The sequence below is a fragment of the Antedon bifida genome, chromosome 1, assembly GCF_963402885.1.
Source record: "Antedon bifida chromosome 1, ecAntBifi1.1, whole genome shotgun sequence".
Classification (NCBI taxonomy): domain Eukaryota; kingdom Metazoa; phylum Echinodermata; class Crinoidea; order Comatulida; family Antedonidae; genus Antedon; species Antedon bifida.
In genome coordinates, this window is record NC_136226.1 from 31145550 (window position 1) to 31171142 (window position 25593).

The 25593-nt window shown below is 32.3% G+C and overlaps 1 protein-coding gene across 7 annotated transcripts; it reads right to left on the reverse strand.

The window, feature by feature from the left end:
* Positions 1-4078: 4078 nt before the first annotated feature.
* LOC144849784 (PTB domain-containing engulfment adapter protein 1-like) lies at positions 4079-25277 on the reverse strand. 7 transcript variants are annotated; one of them, XM_078706883.1, is made up of 14 exons: positions 25198-25277; positions 20814-20918; positions 19281-19345; positions 17458-17529; positions 16156-16254; positions 15169-15306; positions 14746-14862; positions 14081-14194; positions 13814-13988; positions 13050-13115; positions 11177-11233; positions 10372-10464; positions 9255-9361; positions 4079-7007 (listed from the first exon to the last, which is right to left on the reverse strand). In XM_078706883.1, the coding sequence occupies exons 2-14, from the start codon at positions 20848-20850 to the stop codon at positions 6933-6935; spliced, it is 1215 nt and encodes a 404-aa protein (XP_078563009.1). In that variant the 5' UTR covers positions 20851-20918; positions 25198-25277; the 3' UTR covers positions 4079-6932. The 7 variants fall into 7 exon arrangements, with proteins under 7 accessions (XP_078563009.1, XP_078563016.1, XP_078562974.1 ...); XM_078706890.1 differs by having other exon boundaries at positions 25148-25244; XM_078706848.1 differs by lacking the exons at positions 20814-20918; positions 25198-25277 and adding exons at positions 8908-8958; positions 19471-20017.
* Positions 25278-25593: the final 316 nt, after the last annotated feature.

The window sequence follows — 25593 nt, forward strand, 5'->3', positions numbered from 1 at the left end:
AAGAGTATGGGTACTGGTCCATTCAGCCTCTGTCATTGTGGACAGATGCTGCAAATCGCAGGTTATTCCTTTACATTTATTTACATCAGATTTTTAGGCCAATATTTGAAATTTATATTCATTATGAGACAGTTTATACATTTAAACGAAGATTTTAAATACACCATGATCAAACGATGATGATTAAGTACTTAAAGCGATTATGATCAACACAACAATGTTGTAAATACTCAATGGAAGAAAAACTATGTCTTGAGTAATCATTTCTGGCACAGTCTAAACAGATTGGTATCTTATCATACAAAACAGCGGAGAAGAGAACCCTGGGAAGGACATCTGGGATGTAAACCTGGGAGTCAGTGACACCTGGGAGGGGGACCTGGACGGGACATCAGAGAGTAGAACCTGGGATGGAAATCTTAGGGGCGAACCTAGGAGATACAACAGAAAGGCAAACCTAAAAGAATCATAAACAAAAACATTTGTACAAAAGCGTGTACAATTTACTTTGCTCTGTCTACACTATCAAACAAGTTCGACAAAAAAAGTGTGATGTGCCCAAATATGGTAGTGATATGCTTAAATATGGTAGTGACATCATCATGTCCATATATGGGCACAGCACATCACATAAAGTTTGATTACACTGAACAAAACATTAGATATTAATATCAAAATCTGGAGAAGCCAGTTAGTAGAATCTTATCTTCATTAACTATAGAAAGTGAGGAAGGGGCCAAGGGGTATACTGTCTGGAAGAAATGTGTGGGGAATACAAACTATCTTCTTCTGGATTTTTTCCAATGAATTTGACGTCAATGTGAACCAAATCTGAGAGGGGGAATGAAGAAAGTAGCTCCCAGGGACATATTGACTAAGACGTATGTGTGGGAGGCTATGGAATGTCTCCAACTTAGTTGGTTAAGTTATCTTATCAACATCAATATCTAGAACCGAAACTTTGAAGGTGGATAGCGTCTGGCATTTGCAACTGAAAGGATTCATGAGTTTTCAAAATATGCATGAAAAACTTATATGAAAAGGGATAGAAATTAAACTTGTGTCAAAACAATGTTGATTTGATTAGGTTTGACAGATGTAACTTTATATCGAACATTATAATGTATTATTAGTGTACGTTTATTGATTGATTGATTGAGACATTACAAACAAGTTTGATATCTTATTATGTTTTCTTTTTATATTTGGGGACCGCAATGGAAATAACTTTTTTGGGTTATTCTCAGTTCATTCAGTAAATATTGTTTCTTGTACCTTTTCTTTTTTTTTTATTTGTCTGTTCGTAAAATTGAATGAACTGAAATAACATGAAAACTTGTTTTTCTAAATTGCCATAGTAGATAATCAGATGTATGGGTGTTGTAAAACAGCTCAATATAGAGGGCGTCCTATACAAAATATATTGGATCATTGCAAATAGGAGCATTGCATTTGAATTTGATAGCAAATCATTTTAATTTAATTTAAATCAACAAAATATCTACATATTTGAAGCAAATTTTATAAGATAAGGAAGCTTAACTGGAGTAAAGTTTATATGTAACACCCAAGGAGGATTCTGCACTTTGTTTTTAATTTAAACAATTAGCATAATTAACCTTAGTAACAAAATGTCACTCAGAATATTATTCCGTCATTTTTGTATGACCTTAGGTCATGTCAAGTATCACCTAAATGACCTTATATGGTTTCTAATAAAACAAATAATATAACTATCTTTATCTATTTCCATCACATGTTATGATTTGCCCTTTTAATAGTTACACACGTATGAATCATAAACGGTAATGTGTTACAAAGTTAACTACTCTATCAGGAAACTGGGCTTTAGCAGTAATATTGCAATAAGTAATTCTAAATATTTATATTGCATTATTATTACACGATAGGAATAAATGGCATAAAATAGTAGAATGCGCTATGTCTAACGACGATAAAGCGTGTTAATATATATTGACAAAAAATAAGACTAATATTCCTTAGAATCAGGCAGAGAAGCCTATAAAAAAAAAAAATGTTTTTTTTCTTTTACGGAAGTGATTAACTTTATGAAAACTACAAAATAACCTATTCAAAGTCTTCATTTTTCATGTTTTTGGGGAAAAATACATCTTTAAAGAAAGTAGAAACAACATAGACATCCAAGAACAGGAACCTGAGCACAGGGAAACAGAAAACAAGGACCTTGGAGGCCCCTAAATTCATAGGTTACATATTGAATGTTTGTCAAATATAAATTAATTAATTAATATAACACTGTTTGTATAGATCAGTTTCAACTAATTTTCGCAATTTAATGCATCAAATCTCCGGAGTTCGCATTACGAAAAATACATGTACTTTTTATATTCAGCTATAAAGAGGCGTTTGATAGGCTTACTTTAAGCTCTGTCTACACTATCAAACTTTATGTGGACATGATGATATCATATTACTACCATATTTAGGCATATCACTATCATATTTGGGAACATCACACCTTTTTTGGTCAAACTAGTTTGATAGTGTAGACAGAGCTTTATGGGTAGAAAATAATTTTGTTAAACTTTCAGTATCACATTGCATTTAATACAAATTTAATTCTTTTTTTTTTTATTATTTAACTTATTAATCTTAAGCAGGTTTTGCTTAGTCACTTTCAATCTCTAGATAGCTAGTCTATCACTTCTGCGTAACACGCAGACTACATCTGATTTCCTGTCCGCTAAATGCTTGCACCTTTAATATGGCGAACGAATGAATCATTGACCTTGTGTACCAGCATGGAACCAAGGTTAAGTGATATCTTGAAGCGTTAAAGATCAATCGTCCTTCCTACTGGACGCCCTATAGACAACCCCCTCCTTGTCTTCTTAAGCAATATTAAGCAGGAACGGACACAAGGCTTAAGGCAAAACAAAATGTTTGGAAGCTTATTCACTTCATCGTCTACTTACGCTACTAAAAATATTTTTGGCCCTTCAGTTGCAAACCAAAAAATCGAAAATGAATACCATAAATTTAAATATTAATTAAAGATGTATTGTGATAAAGGTTAATAAAAAAAGAATCACGTAGAAAAATAATAATAATAATAATGTTTTCACTTATAAAATGACAAAACAAACAGTTAAATTTCCCCCAAACCCCATTGACTTCCAGTCAATCTATTTTTTTGCATTAAATTACAGTTTTTTCAAGTAAACAATTTTTGGTCAAAGTGAATAACTATGTGATACTAAAAAGCCATATTCAACAAAATAATTTAAAAAAAATGTTTTTTTTCAGGGGGACAATATATGTACCAATTAATGCTGCTATTTTTTCAATTTAGGTAAGTTTTTACCTAATAAAAATATTTTAGTGCCTCTACAAATTCATCACTCGACATTTAACTTTCTTCTCTTTTTACCTTTAATAATTGAAAATGACGTTAATGTGATGCAGTTAATGGATTTTGTTTTAAAGTGGCCATTAATCTATCATGTGTGTTTACTGTTGATATTAGCCATGTGTGAAGGGGTGTGTCTTAAATATGTCACATGTTTCCTTCCAACTAATCACAGAATAACATCTAGAACTTAAGGTCAAAGATCACAAGCAGGTTTTCTTATAGCAAAATAATGCCGATTAATGCATTTCTTTTAAAAAATAAAAATATATTTATTGATACAAAGGTAAATTTATAACTGCAATATTTATTTATATATGCATTCTACAATATAACTTATAATTGAAATAAAAAATGTAGGTTGTGGGAGTTGAGAGACAGACTGGTTGACAGTCTTTCTTACTCTGTACCTCTATTTTTTAAACGATTCTCTATCTCCAAATATGACATTACCATATCATAGGCAAAATCTGTAATACAGTGTCACATACATATCACATCTGTCACCTGAATGTTAGCCTTATGGCCTGTCACATTGTACGACAGAATTTATCATGAAACTGGGCAAGAATCTGCCTCTATTTAAAAAGTTACAGAATATTGCCAGTTTTGAGTGATAGAGGTATTTTAGCATAGACACTTGGACTTAATGTATTCAACACAACAAAAAACAAAACTAAATTATATTTGAATTTCACAGATAGATAATTTTATTAAATAACAGGCCTTTTATTTTACATCATTTGAAAGAGTTCAGCTGTTAGTTGTATATAGAAAGAAACCTGTTTAGTAAATTCACATTAATCCTAAAAAAATTATATCATTTATAATAAATACAGTATTTCACAAGTAATACACTATTATACTTTCTAATATTGTTTTTTTCAATTTGGTATTTTATAGAATAACAATATTTATGGTTTAACCTACTTAAAAGAGAACATTATATTGTTATTGTTTTGGACAAAAAAGGAATGTTACTAATGTTTATTACAGCCGGATTCGATCTGGTGGCCAGAGAAAACTCTAGCTACATTTTTCAATCACATATATTGTCCGAAATCCAGAATATGTTGAACACTTATAAAAATGCATTTTGTCAGGAATTTTTTTCTGCCACCCAACCATAGTTTTTTTTTCAAATCAACCATATTTACTGAAATAAATTCAGTTTAATATGTTAATTTTGGTAAAGTATTGAAATCTAGTGAAGAAAATAAAATATAAGTTATACTTTGTGAAATGAAAAATATAATATAATAAAATAAATTAGTATAAAAAAATAAGCAAACTCTACCGAAAATAAAGTAATTAACATTTTTTAGTCTATAATAATAGAATGATAAATCATTATTAAATTTACAGTTTAAAATGTGAATATAAGAACTTTATATGTAATAAGCATTTGATATAAGTACACTTTATGCAAGGCTTAGAAACTTAAAATAGATATTAAAATGTTAGACATCCGCTTCAATTTGTTATCCATCTGTGCTTCATTATCAAAATAGCATCACAGTGTGTATTTCTTTATTTTAGTTTTTTACTAGTTTCGAGGTTTGTTTACTTCGTAAACCACGAGAAAACAATCAGGAATGGAATTGCTGCACTGTATTTTTGCAGTTAAATTTTACTTCATCTTTAATAATTATTTTTTTGGAATTATTATTGATATTAATTTTATATACAACATAACATTTAACCAAATATGTGGAATAATTATACTATAGTTATAATTGTTTAACAATCAAACAAAATTAAGTGGTAATGTTACCATATTGAATGTATCGAGTATTTGGAAAATTATCTTTCTGGTATTTCTATAAATAAAACTATTAAAAGTCAATTAGACAAAGGTATACATTTGTGTGTACTATAATGAATACATTGTTTAACATACACCCTCTATAGTTCAGTATAGTTTATTAGCCGTGGTTAACCAGTCACTGGTTACTCATAATATGTTAGTAATATTACTACAAAATAAAGGCACAGTTTATCTTAGTTTATCATAAATAGTAAATTTAAATGTTTTTTTTTTTAAATAGTATGAAATACTAAATATAGTACATTATCCCAGTGTGACTAGATAGAAGATGATACTTACTGTAACTTGTTGTACAATGGGGTACATTTCAATTAGAGAAACAAAGATTTGGAGATTAAAAGAAATTTACTATTTTTAATGATCAAAATTATATACATTTTTAAATTGTTATAAATAATTCAATCATTAATTCCAAAATTTCACAAGACTCCTTCTACAATATACTAAATGTATAATATAAATGTATGAACCCAAGAATTGAAATATATAAATATGCAAGATCCTTCTTGTCCAAAATACTAAAAAATGTCTACAAAGTAACAGATCAAACATATAAACTTGGTACCAAAAAAGATTACCATAAAGAAAAGGGTGGTTGATAATGGACCAGTAAATGGGATAGGTAAGAAGAGAAGGCAGATGTATGGTGGAATGTGCAGTAACTTCCAAATATAATATTAACTTGTACTACTAAATTCAATTGAAATTTCTTTTGAAAATCTAATTTAAAAGGAAAAGGGGATAAATAAATATAGAGCTTAGAATCTACAGCACCACATGTTACATACAGTAATCTCATATAACTATTTCTAACTATAAAAAAATAATTAAAATCATTGTGCATGGATAACGGAAAAGAAAGTCAAACGGACATGTCCTAGAATTTTCTCAACTATTAGTACAGTACCCCCTCTATAAATCAAATCAACTAACAAGAAATGGAAAACTTGTAGGACCAATAAAAGTGTCTCCCTAAAGTTCTGTATACACTATCAAACTAGTGTGATGTGCCCAAATATGGTAGTGATATGACATCATAATGTCCATATATGGGCACATCACATTTTTTTGTCACATAAAGTTTGATAGTGTAGACAAAGCTTAATAGAAATGTCCTCTGTGGTCATGGGTGTAGATGGTATGGTTACTCCATCTTCCATACAATTTCTCCTTGTTATAGCCTCCCATTATTATTTAAATATACTTCTTGATACCACAAATCGTAACATCTTTGGCTTCTCAATGGTTTCACCGTAATATCAATTATAAAAACCAAGTGCATAGTAAAACGTTGATATCAAATTTTCTTTTGCATATCTCATGTGATTTGTACATAAAAAAAATTTAAAACAGAAATGTTATATTAGTACTAACAAATGAAGTGATGGATTAGTGATTAAATTAATAAAACTTGAAATAAAAATTAACAATGTTTATCCAGACTTCATCGAGGAAATGTCTTTCGGCAAAATTTTCTGGTTGTCGCGGTGATTGTTGTTTGAAATCCAACGTCCCGTGCTTGATTGATTGCGCAATAAGATAACAAAACACATGATGACCCATTTCATGGTAGTAGTGTTAGGGAAATGAATTAAAATTCAAAAAACGTGAACAATAACATCAACAGGAATAACTGAATCACCTTCAAGATCTCTTGGGGCTCATGTGTAGGTTGCTGGGGTGAGGAGTCTACTTGTTGCTGGGGTGAGGAGTCTACTTGTTGAGGGGGTCAAGGTCAGCTAATGAGAAATCATCATTACTCAGTGTCAATCCAGTTGCAAAACCCTCCTGAAAAATATGACAAAATGATAAATGTACAGTTTATTAGTAAACACTAAACATACTACCTATGTTAGATCAAGAGTGGTTGTCGCTAAGCAGGCAAGATTTTCTCACACATGCATGCAAATTAACAATTTTTCACATTTATACCACCACAGTGGTGGATCCAGAAATTTGAAATAATGGGCCCAGGGTATAAAAAGTGTGAAATACAGTGTTGAACTTAATCTAATGTCAAAAAAAAAAAATTAGGAGGTAGGGGTAGCTTGAGTCAATAATTGTTTACAATGACAATAGAAAACAAGATTTCCAAATTAGGACATTCTCTCCTAAAGGCTACAACTGGTTCCTTGGTAAGCTTTCAATAGTAAGCAATAGCATCTTGTTAACTACTAAGGGATTGGTAGAAAGAGACTGATACTTTTTCATAGGATTAATGGATGTTGGAATGAGCGAAGTTTAGGGAATAAATTAAATGTTGGGAGGTTTATAGCTCTGTCTACACTATCAAACTTTATGTGACAAAAAATGTGATGTGCTCATATACTGTATGAACATGATGATGTCATATCACTACCATATTTGGGTATATCACTACCATATTTGGGCATATCACTACCATATTTTGGCACATTACACCTTTTTGTCCAACTAGTTTGATAGTGTAGACAGAGCTGTAAGGCAACTAGTATAAATAGCATTGGAATCAGGGAATGGCAGGGTAAATTAAATAGACATCACGGATAATACAATACTGTGTTAAAACAGGGAAAATAAGATTTTTTATTTGGAATTAGGAATTGAATATCCGGGAATAGAATCTGAATGAAATGGTGAAACAAGGGAATAATATAGAACATGCACTAGTGTCCGAACCAAGGAAAGAGAATTAGAAACAGTCGGATAAGGAAATTGATGAAAAATGAATTAATCTGAAAACGTCTGCTATATATGGAAATGCCGGATGTATCATATTTTCATTGCTGAAAACTTATGATCAGGTATAAAATAATTTAAAATATTTTATAAATTGTAGGTTCTCATAAATTGTTATTATGAGAATTTAACAATTCTAGTTAGTTTGGTTTTGGGAGAGTTTCCATATATAGAGTCTAATAAAGATTTTTTTTTAAATATTCGAACTAATAAAAGAAACTTCTTTTATTGATATGAAATTGAAATAAAACACAAGCGAACATGAAGTTCCACAAAATCTAAGGAAACTGAAAACGATTCTGTTTTTTGTCTTTCTTTAGATCTAACAGCGAGCAACTCGTCAATTACAGAATGGATAAACTATGCATATTACACGAAAACAGACAAAATTAACTTTACACAGGTTTATAAAATAAACTACTGTAGAAATAACACAAACAACTAAAGCTCTGTCTACACTATCAAACATGTGACAAAAAAATGTGATGTGCCCATATATGGACATGATGATGTCATATCGCTACCGTATTTGGGCACATCACACCTTTTTTTGTCAAACTAGTTTGATAGTGTAGACAGAGCTTTAGATTCGACCAATACAACACAGGTAACACTAAACTGCTGTGTGAAAGGGGACCACAAATAAAAAGGTTTCTGTGTGGAGGCTATGACTGAACAAATCCAACATTTTTCTTTTTTTAATTTGTTATGCAAAAAAGCCATGATACATAAACATGCTCAATCAACAAATAACAGTGCGTTTACACAGGTCTGTGAATAGCGAACATAAACTAATTGTAAATGCTATTCATATAGGTCTGTGAAGAAGCTACACCACACTGAAAACACAAGTGGTGTTCCACACAGGTCTGTGAAGAAGCCATGACACTAAAAGCAGCACAGGTGCAATTCACGAAGGGCTGTGAAGAAGTCATGACACATCAACAATACAGGTGACTGTACAAGTTACCTTAATTTAATCAGGAAGTTCTATTGACCCCAAAAGGTCAGTCTGATTGAGCTGTGAGAAAGTGTTAAGTGAAAATAAATAATATTATAAGAGTGAAAATAATATTAGAGAGTGAAAATTTAATAAACACCTTTTTTAGATTCCAAAATAAGTGATAGATTGTAGATAGAATATTTTGGAAATTTTAAGCCGTAATAAAAATGTAAAATGATTGAACTATTATAAGATCTACTAAAATATTATTGCAAATCTACTTGAGGGCAGTAGACATATTTTATACTATAATAGGTTTTTCAAATATGACGTGATACTATATTATTTAAATTGTTTTTTATGATAATAGTTACCTGCATCTCTCTCATTTGCTGGTCTGCTGGACTATCAAAACCGGTGCCTGGGGACAGCACTTCAAACGGATTAAATGCAGCAGTCGGGTGAACTGGAGCAGCGCCACCTAGAGCCAAAAGCAATACATATTTAAGTCGCCGTATCTAAACTTTTAAAATATATATTTGACAGGAATAAAAGAAATTCTAAACCGCACATCATGTTATGAAAACCTTAAAAATATTGTTGCTTTATTTTCTTCCATATTAGGTTGTTACTTAAAGATGTATTGTCCCTTTGTCAAATTCCAAAAAAATAAAAAATAAAAGATTTCGAAAAAAAGTGGGTCATTTTGAAGTATCCTAATAGTTATTAACTTTCACCAAAAATTAGTCGGAAAAAAAATCATTTAACTGAAATACAGACGTCTTTTGGTTCAAAAAATAACTTTGACTTCCAGTCAAAGTTTTCAATCAAAGCATACCTCTTAATGCAACGCGCTTATTTGGCTACTCTGTATGCATAATCATAAAAATTCCTCGCGATCTGTGTGAAAACACCTTCTCAACCGTGAAGAGTTGTAAACAATCCTAATTAGCATCATGCATAATGTATACTCGTGGTTTGAAATCTTTGTTTACTTTCGCTCGCGACGATTTTCCAGACGAAATGTAATTAATTAATTTAGCTTTTAATTACGTAAAATTGTTGTTTGTGACTCGAATTTTCGACTTAAAGTGAATAACTTTAATATTACTTTGATATGGCCAATTTAAATTTAGAATATTTTGACCTTCATTTTTTTGTGTTTCAAGGGACAATACATCTTTAATAATAAATAATCTTGTCTAGTTCACCTTTACCCATCATAACTTTAAAGATGTATTGTCCCCCAAAAACATGAAAAATGAAGAATAAATCAGACTTTGAATAGGTTTTTAATAAAGTTAATCACTTATAAAATGCATTGTTGGTCAAGGTGGATAACTAATTTGTGACATTAAAATGGCATATTCAACAACAAAAATTGTAAGAATTATTTTTCAGGGGCTGGGGACAATATATCTTCAAAGACAATACAAAAACAATAATAGAGGGCAGCAGACACAAAAAAGAAAGAAAATATTGAACAATCACCTCCTGCAGAGAGATCTAGAATGGTAGGCTTGGTAGGTGCTTGAAAAGGGTTGGGTGAGCTTGGTTTTCCAGGAGGGGGTACAAGGCCTAGCCCTAAGAAAAGAGTACAAAAGCAAGACAACATATACGCTATGCAATTAAAACAGACATTAATATACAAAATACGTTTCACCAGGTTAAAAAGAGGTAATGCAGTCTACACTACAAGATACACATGCAATAACAGATACATTGATGGGTTTAAAGTAAAGCTCTGTCTACATTATCAAACTTTATGTGACAAAAAATGTGATGTGCCCATATATGGACATGATGATGTCACATCACTACCATATTTGGGCATATCACCATCCTATTTGGGCACATCAAACTTTTTTTATTCAACTAGTTTGATAGTGTAGAACGAGCTTAAAATTCAAATTATGACATGCAGAAAGAAACATTGAACCCCTAAATTTATTTAAATGAGAATACATGTAATGACATTGTATGTATGTGTACGTTAACATCATTTATAACAAACATTAGGCGTAATCGACTGGTTGCTTACGCGCTCCTCAAACTTCTCACAAAAGATCTACTCGCACTGCTCGTACTCAAACAGCGAGGAGTCCGAGGAGCTAGATCTTTTAAAAACAAACCAATCAGATAAGCCGATTAAATCATGTAGCATAAATGGGTCGGAATTCAAACTTTATAATGGAAATTTTTCTCAATAATGATTTTCATTTCAACTATAAATTTTCTTACAAATATCCCTTAGAACGAATAAAAGCAAAAAGCAGCAGACAACATTATAATTTACCTGCTTGAGGGCGTCCTTGTGGCCTAGGTCTTCTGGTTGCAAGTGGAGGTGGAATTGCTGAAATGAAAAATGGTAAAATTTCATTGATAAAATTCAGGTCTGTAGCCAGCATGAGGCAGACGAGGCGCTTGCCTCTTCTGAAATTTTCACCATCCACCACAATTCTCCAGCACATATCATCATATTATATATTATAATTATATCTTTGCCTCATCTGTTTTTAAACTCTCATTACGGCCTTAAAATTAAACAACTTTTTATTGGCAAATCAAATAACACATATTTTCATAGGAAGGAGTGGGTGCAAGCTTTCTGTAGTAAATGTGTAAAAACAGTGAGTATAAACAAGTGTTTTATCAAACTATCACACAGCATACCACATTCATAATAAATGTTGTTAATTAATGATATATGAGGTAAAGTTCCCATAAACACAAATTACTTTTCAAGAATTTAATATTCAACACACATTAAGCATGGTTCCCACTAGAACGCAACACAGCGTAACGCAGCAACGTATCGACTCAAAGTGTTGTATTGCGTAATCACAAGTGGAACCGACGACGTAACATTGCTGCAAACATCGCTATGGGAAATCAAATCAGTTTGATTTTCACGCAACAACCCAAGAAAAACACCGGAAAACATAGTATAACGCGTATCCTACTCAAAAGTACGCGGGGTGAACCAGGTCAAAGTCTACGGCATGCTAACATTGACGCGCAACAAGCAGGTTTGATTTCACGCAGGCGGGGGCAAACACAATTATTGGAAGGGCATTTGCTTATGTTGCATAGGTTGTGTTACGTTGCTAGTGGGAACCAAGCTTTACTGTTTAGTACTCAAAACAAGTTGAAGCTATTTGATCAGTTTCTAGCACTAAATTGTGCTTACAGGTTAAAGGTCACCACCAATTTATGATTATATGGTTATATAAAAAAACCACTATATTAAACCATGGAGCTATTATTTCTATAGCTCCATGGTATAGCTATATTACATACTTTTATACACCTCTCATTAGCTTTTTAGGATAAATTACTATATTTCTTCAGTTAGTTTTAATCTAATAATGTATTATTCATTGATACAGTATACACATGATTAAGATGTTTAATGAGCAACAAAAATAAGTACTGTACACAAACAATTATATTATTGTAAACTACTTTTTATATTAAATCACATGCTTGTGAAAAAATGTTATTTTCATACAAGATATATGTATGTACGTCACTAAATCACACTCATATTTTACTGTATGACAGCATTTATTTGACGCTTAATTTTCATTTATAATGTAAAGCACATGGAAGTTGTGTCATTAAGCTCTAAATATTTTTTATTATCATGTTAATAATAAGGTTAACAACCAGTTCTTAATTAAGAGTTTCCCAATTTGTATACTGCAAAAAATGACACTGTACTTAGTGGATATAGGTCTACCGATGCGTACAGAATCTAAACAAACATAAAAAGGCCAAATTATATTGAAGAGTTTTACATTCATTTTTGCTAGTGTATTGTGCCATACAGTTCAAAAGGAAAAATGTTGATCATAGTAAAATGTTATAATCAATTTACAGTGTTTTAAAGTATACAAATATAAAGCTCTGTCTACACTATTAAACTTTATGTGACAAAAAAATGTGATGTGCCAACAATATGTGGACATGATGATGTCATATCACTACCGTATTTTTTATCAAACTAGTTTGATAGTGTAGACAGAGCTTAACACTTTACTATGATAATTTTATATTATAATAATAACTTTTCAATAATCTCTCTTTCATGTGTTGGTTAATGTTTAGTTTATTGCAATGAGAGGTTATTAGATAAGTGAAGCAACAATAAACAGGTTATACTCAACAGGTATAAGTGGGAGACCGAACTTGAGAACGAGTTCGAGTTTTTTTATCAGGTGGAGCTGGTAAAACTATATATGAAGGAGATAATAAGAACATGACGGATGGGAATACATCAATGGGTGGAAGACAAAGAAAAACAAACATTAAAATACACAAAAAGATACAAATGTTATGATGCAATGATGAAACAAAATGATGTTGTTGAGAAAGATTGCTAGTCTTGTTAATGTGGTATTGTTGATAAAAAAGATGATGAATAAAGATGATGATGATAATGATGATAATGATGATGGATGATGATAATGATGATAATAATGATGATAAAGATGAAGATAATGATAAGATGATGATGATAATGATGATGATAAAGATGATGATAATGATGATGATAAAGATGATAATAAAGATGATGATAATGATAATAAAGATGATGATAATGATGACGATGATAAAAATGATGATGTAATGATGATGTTGATAATGGTGATGATGATAAAGATGATGATAATGATGATTATAAAGATGATGATGATGATGATTATGATAATGATGATAAGAATAAGATTTAACTTGAATTGCTGAGTATTATGAATTTCTGTATGTTTTATTTATATAGACAATAACATTTTCTTGAATCTTGAGTATTAATGATGATGGATGATATTATGATAAAGATAAAATAATGATTCATTAATAATTAATTAATAGTGGTTAATTAATTAATTAATTATTTCTTTAGACTGGTAAATAAAGTTTTAATTAATACCTGGAATACCATTGTTGGAATTATTCGTAATAGCACCATGATCAACACTGTGGCCATTACCAATGCTAGGCTGGGCTTCAAATAAACTTGGTGCCTGTCCATTCGTCACAGATGTACCATTGACGTTTCCTGATGGGTTGAAGGGGTCCATCACAAACAGATCACCAGATGGGGCCTAGAAAACAAACACTTCTATTATACACAAAAAAGGTAAATAATATTAATACTATTGTAAATTATTCAATTCAAATAAACAAATTAACTAACCGGTTCTGAAACTTGTGCATTTGATTCATGGTATGAGGGCGGTAGACCAGGTAAACCTTCCAGTTCCGTTATCCTCAACTTTAGCTTTGAATTTTCTATTTCTAATTCCTGGAGCTAGAGCATAAAACAAGTTCATAATTATATATACACGTTATATGGGCTGTACACTGATAGGAAAAACGCAACTCTAGTGTTTCTAATATCATTACTAATATAACAATTTAACATCATAACCAAGACACATCCACCAAGTCATGTAGACACCAATATATTTGACTTTGTTATTTATTTATACAGTGTAACCTCTTCCAGAGGGTCCAGTTATGATCAGTGGCTGTATGTGTACTAGTACACCGGAGTAACCTACTCGTCTCAAAAAATGTACTAGGTTCTTTAAAGTGCACATGAGCTACATGTGTACACTGGTATTCTTGTATGTATAGCTTTCCATTTTAAATTGTTTTCTTTCTTTATAAATTGCTGTTTCTGATTGTGTTGCCATGTATTTCCACTTTATTTTAGTATGGACAAGTGTTCCTCTAGAGGTCAGTTTAGTAACAAATCATCAATCATTTAAAAAAGCAACAGAAATGTTAATTTTGCTACCGTTTTTCCTTTTAATATTGATTTAATAAAACAAAAGTTTAATCAAACTCAACACGTACCTTTCTTTGCAAGTTGTTAATCTGTTTTTTCATATCCGTCTCTTTTGTTGAGGTATCCAGGAATTTCTTATAGGCAAGGTCAAAAGCTTGACCAACAGTCAAAGTAATTTCTTCAGCCTACAAAACAAATACAGTACGTTAATATTACATTCAACTCTCTCAATACACCTTTGGGCCAGCCTAATATGTCTGGTTTTGGTATTCGGAATGTGTTTTATTTTCTGTACACACTATCAAACTTTATGTGACAAAAAAACCTGATGTGCTCATATATGGACATGATAATGTCATATCACTACCATATGTGGGCATATCACTACCATTTTGGGCACATCACACATTTTTTTTCAAACTAGTATTGATAGTGTAGACAGAGCTTTAGATTACCCTACTAAGCATCTTCAACATAGATTGATAACTTACACACTTTTCACTATCAAGAACAAAACAAATGTGTTTGTCCGTTCCAACTTCTTTCGCTATAAATGCACATATTCGTTTGTCTGACTTGTCATCTGCGCAGTACGATATCCTATGTAGAGGAAATGTGTACAGCTTCTCCTACAAAAATAATTTAAACGAAACGTTATCATTTATACAGTGGTTACATTAGAATAATTCAATAATATTAATTGGTATTCAAACTGTGTATAAGCAGTGAGGTATTCTTCTATTTGGTTCAATAGTTCAAAGTTAAAAAGTAATTTGATGGAATTAAGGATGATACAACAATTGTCAGATGAAAGGTTTTAAAAGCCAGGTGTGGGCAAACAATGTCTATTGATCATACATTTTTATTTCACTTTGTTATCAGTGAGGGGATAGTTCAAATTACACAGTAAAATCCCTATTCTTTTGTACACAAATGTTCTAAAAATGAGAGACATTAACACAAAAATAGGGAAAAAAACGGTGGGATAACAATTATTATCAGATGACTAAATATAATAATAATACTTTCTGGTGTTTTTATTTACACTTAACAGATTTATTTTCATGCTATAGCAAAAATTATCCACTGCATACCCAAACTTTTTTTCCACTTTCTAGGGAGTCAACAGGTATGTTATTACATTGATTAAACTACCTAACTATTGAAAAAAAGTCTGTCTGACTTTTATAGAAGAATTTTGCCAAATTTTGTATTTGGCCATTTAAAACGTTTAACTTTACTACACCATGGAGTTATAAATTTTATAACTCCATGACTACACTATGTGAACTCGTGGGTTTGCCTTCTACGCTTCAATGAACACAAATGCAACACCCATTTACGCTTGAATGGACACTTACAGGACTAGCCCAATCTTGAAGGACACTATAAATTGTTACGCTTGAATGGACACTTACATGACTAGCCCTATCTTGATGGGCACTAAATAGTTACGCTTGACTTGAATGGACACTTACATGACTAGCCCTATCTTGAAGGGCAACTCCATTAGCAGAGATGGTGAGCTCAACTTTGCGCGGTTTTACACCCTCTGATCGTTTCAGATGACGATTGAACTAAAAAATATAAAGAAATAATAAAAATATCATTTCAAATTATGATATGGTTTTAGAAGGATTTGATATGGTATAAATTGATCAAGAACATAAACCATACCTTGGGAGAATTTATATCAGAATAACTAAAAAATATGAAGAAAAGATAAAAATATTTTAAATTATGGTATTAAAAGGATTTGATATGGCAGAAATTGATTAATTATGAGTTTTATTGACAATTACATTAAAACCACACCTTGGGAGAATTTATATCAGAAGAACTAAAAAATATAAAGAAAAGATAAAAATATTATTTAAATTATAGTTTTAAAAGGATTTGATATGGTAGAAATTGATTAATTATGAGTTTTATTGACGAAAACATTAAAACCATTTATTTATATCAGAAATCCAATTGGCCTGAATTTTATAACAAAATTAGTGGCATGAAAAGCAGACTGATAGGTACCATTTCTACAAGGGTAAGCACACCCTGAGGTATAAATAATGCATTTATAAAGGGTAGAGTATGACCTTCACATACCAACATTACAACTAAGCATTCTAGTATGTTCTAACACCTGTTATGTCTATAAATTCCATTCATGTTTATCTTACATTTCTAAACAATGAGACAGGTTTCAATAATGTCTTACTTATCTGATCCTATGAATACATTTCATGTTTGAGTAAAACTGGTTGACATGAGGTTATCCGAATATTTATGAGGTCAATAGAGAGGTCAAGAGAGAGGCAAATAGAATGAAGAACAATGAAGACTTTGATAGAAAGTTTGAATTTATAAATAAATTGACAGCTTAAAAGCCAAATAAATACAAATTGCGAATTTAATTCTTAATTATTAAGCAACAGTTTTCAGTTTTGCTTAAATCCACAAAAACAATTACTGTAGCCACAAGAATGATTGTGGAACGGTTGTCGCAAAGGAGGGAACAATCTCATATGTGGGGACAGGGTTGTCAAAGGTCTCTGTCAAACAGTGGTCAGGTTGAAACCTTACCAACCATACTGGTGCCTACGGCCCTGCCAGTGATGTAGCCACAAGAATGATTTTGGAGCGGTTCTCGCAACAAGAGGGAACAATCTCATATGCGGGCCACAAGGTTGTCAAAGGTCTCTGTCAAACAGTGATGAGGTTGATACCTTGCCAATCATACTGGTGAATACATGCAAGAGGTTGAACGTGAAAGAGATACAAACCTTTAATTTCTTAACAGATTCTTTAACCAGATCAGCCCCTTTAGCTCTATCAACTTCTGTATTTCCTAAAAGCTAAAACATACAAATAAAAGTTAACAATATGGCCGCCAGGAGACTAAAATACCTAAGCTCTGTTTACGCTATCAAACTTTATGCGACAAAAAACTGTGACATGTGTGGACATGATGTCATATCACTACCATATTTGGGTATATTACTACCATATTTGGGCACATCACACATGTTTTGTCAAACTAGTTTGATAGTGTAGATAGAGCTTAAAATACTACAGTGCTATAATAGCTTGTAAACATTGAGAAGATTATAGGGTTATAAAAGCAATGGATAATAAAAAAAATTCAGTCTTAATTTTCTGTTATTTTATAGTTTTGTTTTTGATATAAATGTTCTGTAGTCCAAAAATAAACAAACATTAATTAGATTTTAATACATTTCATTCATTTTGACAAATTATATGTGATCTTTGTTTATTGTAGATATAAACAGATGAAAAATACTTTTCATTATACAAACATTAAAAATAATCACAAGATTTGGCTTTAATGACAATTTATACTTTTGGAGTTATATTATATCTCGCTTTTCGATGAGAAAGGGCTATTTTCGGTTTATCCAGGTAAGCTAGGCACAAAATAGACTTGGCTTTAATAACATACAGTACAACAAAATAGATTAATATTTGGATTACTGTACTGTAGATGCCAAATGTCATTTATATCAGATTAAATTAAACATCTGTTTGTGTCTGCCTGGGGAAATTATTTCAGACATCTATTCTACTGTAACACAAACCAATGTTTTTTTAATCTCGAAATAAAACTAAATCCTCAATGTCATTGTAAACAACATTGTAGTCTAGAGTAAATAAAATGAAAGCTTTTCTTTTATGGCTTTAAATTTGTTTGCAAATCAAAATGAGATTCTATTTAAATGTCTGTCTATAAACAAGATCAGTGAAATGTATAAATTAAGTACAGTACAATCATTAATATGTGACCATGGTCAAACTAATGCTTTAAGATTCACAAGAGGATAGAACAATAACAACACAAACCCATCTAGTTATTTCCTCTGTCTTATTCTAATCCGTTATTGCTATGGCAACATACATGAGAGATTTGAAGTTCAACCAATAAGGCTATTGTTTTTCTCATAACAATGTTTTGAACTGTAAGTTACGACCTCTTGAGGAAGGTCAATCCAAGAAGTTTTAAATTTTATTTCCAACCTCCTCAAAGTATAAATTAAGTACCAGAAATGGGATATTGCCAAAGATTGGTGTACCAATCCCACTAACAGATTGAAAAACACTTAGAAACAGCATTGAAAATCACTTAAGTTTATTTACTTAAATAAATCTGCAAAAACATTAAAATGTTTTTTTTTAATATCATAAACAGTACAATAGTTTGTTTTTAAACATTTTGTCAGCAGAAACCTGGGCCCTAGGTTTTAAAAAATAATTGAACTGGTTATTTCACTATTCTAAATAAAAACATATTCTGATTAAACAAATCATCATCCTACATTTACTCATCATTTCATAGGATGGACAAGGTCACTAGTATACATCATACATACTGTAAAGCGTAGTATATTTTCAACTGCAAAATTGTAAGCTTGGGTTCCACTAGAGATGCAACTTAAGGACGTAGTTTTGAGTTTTAAGCAAGTTGACCAATCACAAGCGACGATTTGGATAATCCATTGCTTGTGATTGGTCAAATCATTACAGTATATTGCGTTATACGTTCTTGTGTTCCATCCCTAGTGGGTACGAAGCATTATTATACAGTACTCACCTTAACATTGTAGACAACATGACCCTTTAACAGGGCATCTGCAGCATGGGGCCATGTTTTGCTCCCTGTAACAAAAAATAAAATGCATTTTTGAATTGGAAGAACAATTGTACTGTACCATTTATAAAACACATGTCATGTGACACAAACCATTTATGAAGCACATGTCATGTGACACAAACCATTTTACCTTCTTCTAATGATTTAAACCGACCAATGACATTCTCTAATATGCTACCACCTGACTCTGTTGACTCCTCCGCTTTATCTTTCTTCTTTTGCGATTCCTTTTGCTTTTCAGTTTGTTTACCGATATCAATATTTTGGATACCAAAAGCAGCAGTATTAATATAGGGCTCCATTTCTTCATCACTGCTTTCGTTTGTTAGTCTCTCCATAATAACACAGAATTAAAGTTTTTTTTTTCGAAAATGACAATGACTACCTGCGGTAAAACTGTATATACTACAGTCTAAATTCTCGACAGTGTTATACCAAGTTATATGATGTTGACTCTTGTAATGTTTTGCGACAGAATGGACTTTAGTGGCTTAGAAGGAGGGCTATATCAGCTGATCCTTCAAGCATTATAATCACATTCAGTTAAGCCATGGTTGATTTGGTTCACTCTGGTTGGAGGCTGTCACAGGGCTAGGGTCAAAGTATCACTTGTAACTTGATACTTTATAAGTGGTGATTTAATGGTGATTTTTATGGCCAAGGTTAAATAAAACCCTGGATATGATACCATTGGTACTGTATACTGTAATGTAGAAACCCTAATCATATATACTTACTAAACAAGATACTCTAGGTACTACTATTTACTATATCACCATGTACCCTAATTTTATATCTTTCATATTGTTAAGAGTAAAATATCAATTTTTTATTTGGCTCGAACAAGTTTAATAACATTTGATAACAATTACTACATCATTGGAAAGTAACACTTGTAGAGGAAGTTAATGTGGGTCTCTACAACAACCTTTGACCCTACCAATGTTGAGATCAGTATTGGTGTTTCCTTTATGGCCTCTTTGGTGTGTATACAGTAATAATATAAGATTCTCATACAAACACTTACTGTGTAGATAAATTTGCATTGTATTAGGTTTAGTTTAAATGGGGTTAAAATGTGTAAATAAAAAGGTTGCAAGAAATTACAGTAGCAGTGACTAAAGCCCTGTCTACATTATCAATCTAGTTTGACAAAAACAGTGTGATGTGCCCAAATATGGTAGTGATATGACCAAATATGATAGTGATATGACCAAATATGGTAGTGATGTACCCAAATATGATAGTGATATGACATTATCATATCCATATATGGGCACATCACATTTTGTTGTCACATACAGTTTGATAGTGTAGACAGAGCTTAAAGATGGTTTCTGTATACAATGTAGGCATATGTAGAACCTACAGTACTGCTTTAAATCTTCAAATGTTAATGGGATGTTGAGGAGGGAAAAGTGTGTAATATGTGTATACATATTTTAAACAAGTTAATATGACCTTTGACCTTACCGTGTGAGTTTTTACTGCTCCCCCATCTGCTATTCATTGCTAATTTAATTCACTTAAATATTTTATAAATGTCATTTACCATTCATGAAGACTTGGCATATACACCTACAAAAACAAATGGATAAAAATAATTTAGTAAAGCATTCAATTTTGCACGATACCAATCTAAAGCTTGTTTTCAACTTGGATGTAACGCAACTACGCAAGTAAGTTAACCAACGTGTTGCGCAAGAAATGCACAATAAATCCCTGTGTTGTGTCTAGTGGAAACCAAGCTTTATTTATTTATAATAGTTACCAACACTCTTGCATCGTCCTGCATTTTAAAGTTATTTTGGAAGAAACACGCAATTTGAACAAACACATGCGTGACCACATATTTTTCACGCATTTAGCAGAAGTATACTGTATGCATGATCATTTTTTATCACAATTTGAGAGGAAAATGCATTCAAATTAATTGGTATATTTTAAAATTATAAAACAGTTATGCGAGTATTTGTTAATATACACCACACATAGCAAAAATATGTACTACTGTATAATATCAGGGAAAATTACAATTAATTTTTCCGCGGTTGCTCACCATGACGAAGATCCCAGATACTTTGTGTACTCCCCCCACCCCAATGGGGTTAAATTGTGTAGTCTGTCACGCATTTCAAATCTCTGAGGTTGGAAACTAAATGATTTATTTAAGTTAACTTTACAGAATGTAGGTTAACATACTGTTACAACATTTTTTGATTCTTGTTTTGGTGAGTAATTGATAGAACCATCTGGATGTTATTGTATAAACACAATGCCATTATAAATTTCCTGATCTACTAAACACTTAAAGTACTGTGTACAGTATTGCAACCTATGCAACTTTTTTTTGGCAACTCAACAAATGTTTGGAAATTGACGACTAGAATGTTAAACAAAACCAATCAAAAAACTCAATAAAATAAAACGTAACCAACATAATACAGAATCAAATTATAACAGATTATAGAGGTGAATATATGGGATAATAGGGGATGATAGGAGATGGTACAGTACTGTAGTGGTGGATAGGAGATGATATGGGATTATAGGGGTGGATAGGGGATGATAGAGGATGGATAGTAGGGGATGATAGGGGATGATAGAGGATGGATAGTAGGGGATGATAGGGGGTGGATAGGAGATGGACAGGGGATAATACAGTAGGGGTGGATAGGGATGGATAGGGGGATATAGGGGTGGATAGGGGATTATAGGGGTGGATAGGGGATTATAGGGGTGGATAGGGGATTATAGGGATGGATAGGGGATTATAGGGATGGATAGGGGATTATAGGGGTGGATAGGGGATTATAGGGATGGATAGGGGATTATAGGGATGGATAGGGGATTATAGGGATGGATAGGGGATTATAGGGATGGATAGGGGATGATAGAGGATGGATAGGGGATTATAGGGGTGGATAGGGGATTATAGGGATGGATAGGGGATTATAGGGATGGATAGGGGATTATAGGGGTGGATAGGGGATGATAGAGGATGGATAGTAGGGGATGATAGGGGATGATAGAGGATGGATAGTAGGGGATGATAGGGGGTGGATAGGAGATGGACAGGGGATAATACAGTAGGGGTGGATAGGGGATTATAGGGATGGATAGGGGATTATAGGGGTGGATAGGGGATTATAGGGATGGATAGGGGATTATAGGGGTGGATAGGGATGGATAGGGGGATATAGATATGGATAGGGGATTATAGGGGTGGATAGGGATGGATAGGGGGATATAGATATGGATAGGGGATTATAGGGGTGGATAGGGATGGATAGGGGGATATAGATATGGATAGGGGATTATAGGGGTGGATAGGGGATGATAGTGGTGGATAGGGATGGATAGGGGGATATAGATATGGATAGGGGATTATAGGGGTGGATAGGGATGGATAGGGGGATATAGATATGGATAGGGGATTATAGGGGTGGATAGGGATGGATAGGGGGATATAGATATGGATAGGGGATTATAGGGGTGGATAGGGGATGATAGTGGTGGATAGGGATGGATAGGGGGATATAGATATGGATAGGGGATTATAGGGGTGGATAGGGATGGATAGGGGGATATAGATATGGATAGGGGATTATAGGGGTGGATAGGGGATGATAGTGGTGGATAGGGATGGATAGGGGGATATAGATATGGATAGGGGATTATAGGGGTGGATAGGGGATGATAGTGGTGGATAGGGATGGATAGGGGGATGATAGGGGGTGGATAGGGGATTATAGGGGTGGATAGGGGATGATAGTGGTGGATAGGGATGGATAAGGGGATATACTGTAGGGATGGATAGTGGATTATAGGAGTGGATAGGGGATGATAGGGGTGGATATAGGGGTGAAGAATGAGCACATATACTAGGAAGTTTCATTTATTTATTATGCATACAGTACACAATATTTATCACCAACCATATTTGACCGATTACTATTATAAGAGATTACAGCTGATAAGAACAGATAAAGTAACACTAAGCTAACAAGTCATTGTACTTTATTTGTCATTAAGTTGTAAATAAATATTTTAATGGGTTATTCAAATAAAAGATGTAAATCAACTCCGCATACAATATGAGTATATTAACCATGTTATTTTAATTGAATAGAGCTCTATAAAAATAAATATTGACTGATTAATTAAACATTAAGTATAGAAGAACAAGCAATACAATGTGTATGCTAGTAATATCACTGTCTACAGTACAGTGCTCAGGTACTTACTGTACAGTATGGTAGTGTACAGTACGCCCATTTTGATAAAGTCAAGTTACTAATATTTTCTCAGTCATAGAACAATAATTAAACTGTTACGTCAAAAAGTCGAGCGGCGTTTTTTGTAAGAAATATTTCTTGTTTTATACAGTACTTATCTCACTCTACTCGTTTTATATTTTTTTAATAGTTTTTTAAACATTAAAAACTTTTTTTACTGTACATGTAACATTGTACTGTATGTCACTATGGATACATATACATATTAAACTAAAATGTAACCATATGGGACTTGGGGGTAATAACATGGACTTAAAAAATATAATAGGTCTTCCATGGTAATAATGGTGGTGTAATCAAGGAAATGCCTAAATATATTGATTTATCACCACAATACTATTTGTACATGCTCGACTACTTGTGGTTTCTAACAATTGTGTTAAGCATTGTCACAAAGTATGGCTCACAATGAGTCAGCTACTACTACTGTAAGCCAACTATTATTGTAAAATATTAAGGTAGATCCATATAAACTGTTTTATTGGAGATTTAAAATCTTGTAACACTATATAAGGAAGTTGTAAAACAATTATTACATTGTAGATTAGCTTATTTAAGCCAATATATCTGGCTGGCTGTAAGAAATACTAGATTACTGTATTCAAGTCACTACAAAATAATTAATATTGATAATTTATATGAGTCAAGATGGTTGAGCTAAATTTTTAATATTTTATATATTCAATAATTTAATTAGCAGCTACTACTAGTGTAAACTAAAAATTAAAAAATTATTATTTAAATTTTAGTAAAATACACTAGCTTGTTGTTTGATGGTTTCATTATTATTATTATAATAAATCCTAATCAATAATCAATACTAGGTGCCAATCTACTACTATAGGCACACTAACGTGATTGACACCACTGGATTGTGGCGCTTAGTGGAAAAAAAAGTGTTTACGATGATACCAGTCACATTTGAAATCAGTTGCATTTTATTTTTGTCATGATAAAATAAACTTTTTGTAATTTGTGTGGAATGCTGCTTGCTAAAAAAGTACTTCTTACTTACCCCTTACAAATACATCCCTACTACTACTAGGCCTATTACTAGTAGTACAAGACAAAGCCTATATGCATAGACATAAATATACTCACTATCTAAGACCTTTTCTGATCTAAAGTAGTAAAAAAACATAAAAATAAAAAAGGATTAATTCACTAATAAGGATCACAATATACTAAGTTTACAGCCATAAGTACACATAAAAATCCATTTAACACCATGCTAGAAAAGTCAGTAGGTAGTATCACAACGGGATGGAAGAAGAGATGATTAGACAGTAGCCTAGGCCTCCTAATCATCGAGATTAGAAGCCTAGTCCGATTGGGATTACGGAGGCAAACTAAACATCTACCGTCGTCTATGATTTATAGACCAGCAGTTGTTTAGTAGGTAGTAGGCCTACTCCGTTCATTTCTTAGCCTAGCTATTATTACGTAACGTTACCTATCCATCATTTAAAAACAATCTAACAAACCCCAAATACATCATACTGTACATACTGTATTTGCTTTCTATACCAAATTAACTGACACTACACGATAATAATTACCTTTTTGACTTCCTTTTCCGCTGTGAAAGGATTTAAAACCGTGACAGACCAGCAACCAGGTGTTGTTCTGTTGTTTTAAAATACGAACTGGTGCTTCCTTTCCTTTATGACAAGCGCCCTCAGAAAGTCTGCGTGCATGAACATTTTTTGAATATTAATTCGTACCTGAGATTGTCTCAGTTCATTACTTAATTAATTAGTAATTAAGGTTCTTCACATTTTACTTGCCTGGCCCTTCTAAAACAAAATATGTAGTGGCATTATTCGTACATAAGATAGCGAATGATTTGCTTAGGTACTTTGCAACTTCAGCAAGACGTATTGCATCGGTGTTTCCCCACTTTCTGTCGCGCATTTTGGGTTCGCGCGCACATCGTTTCCGATTTGTGTTGGTAC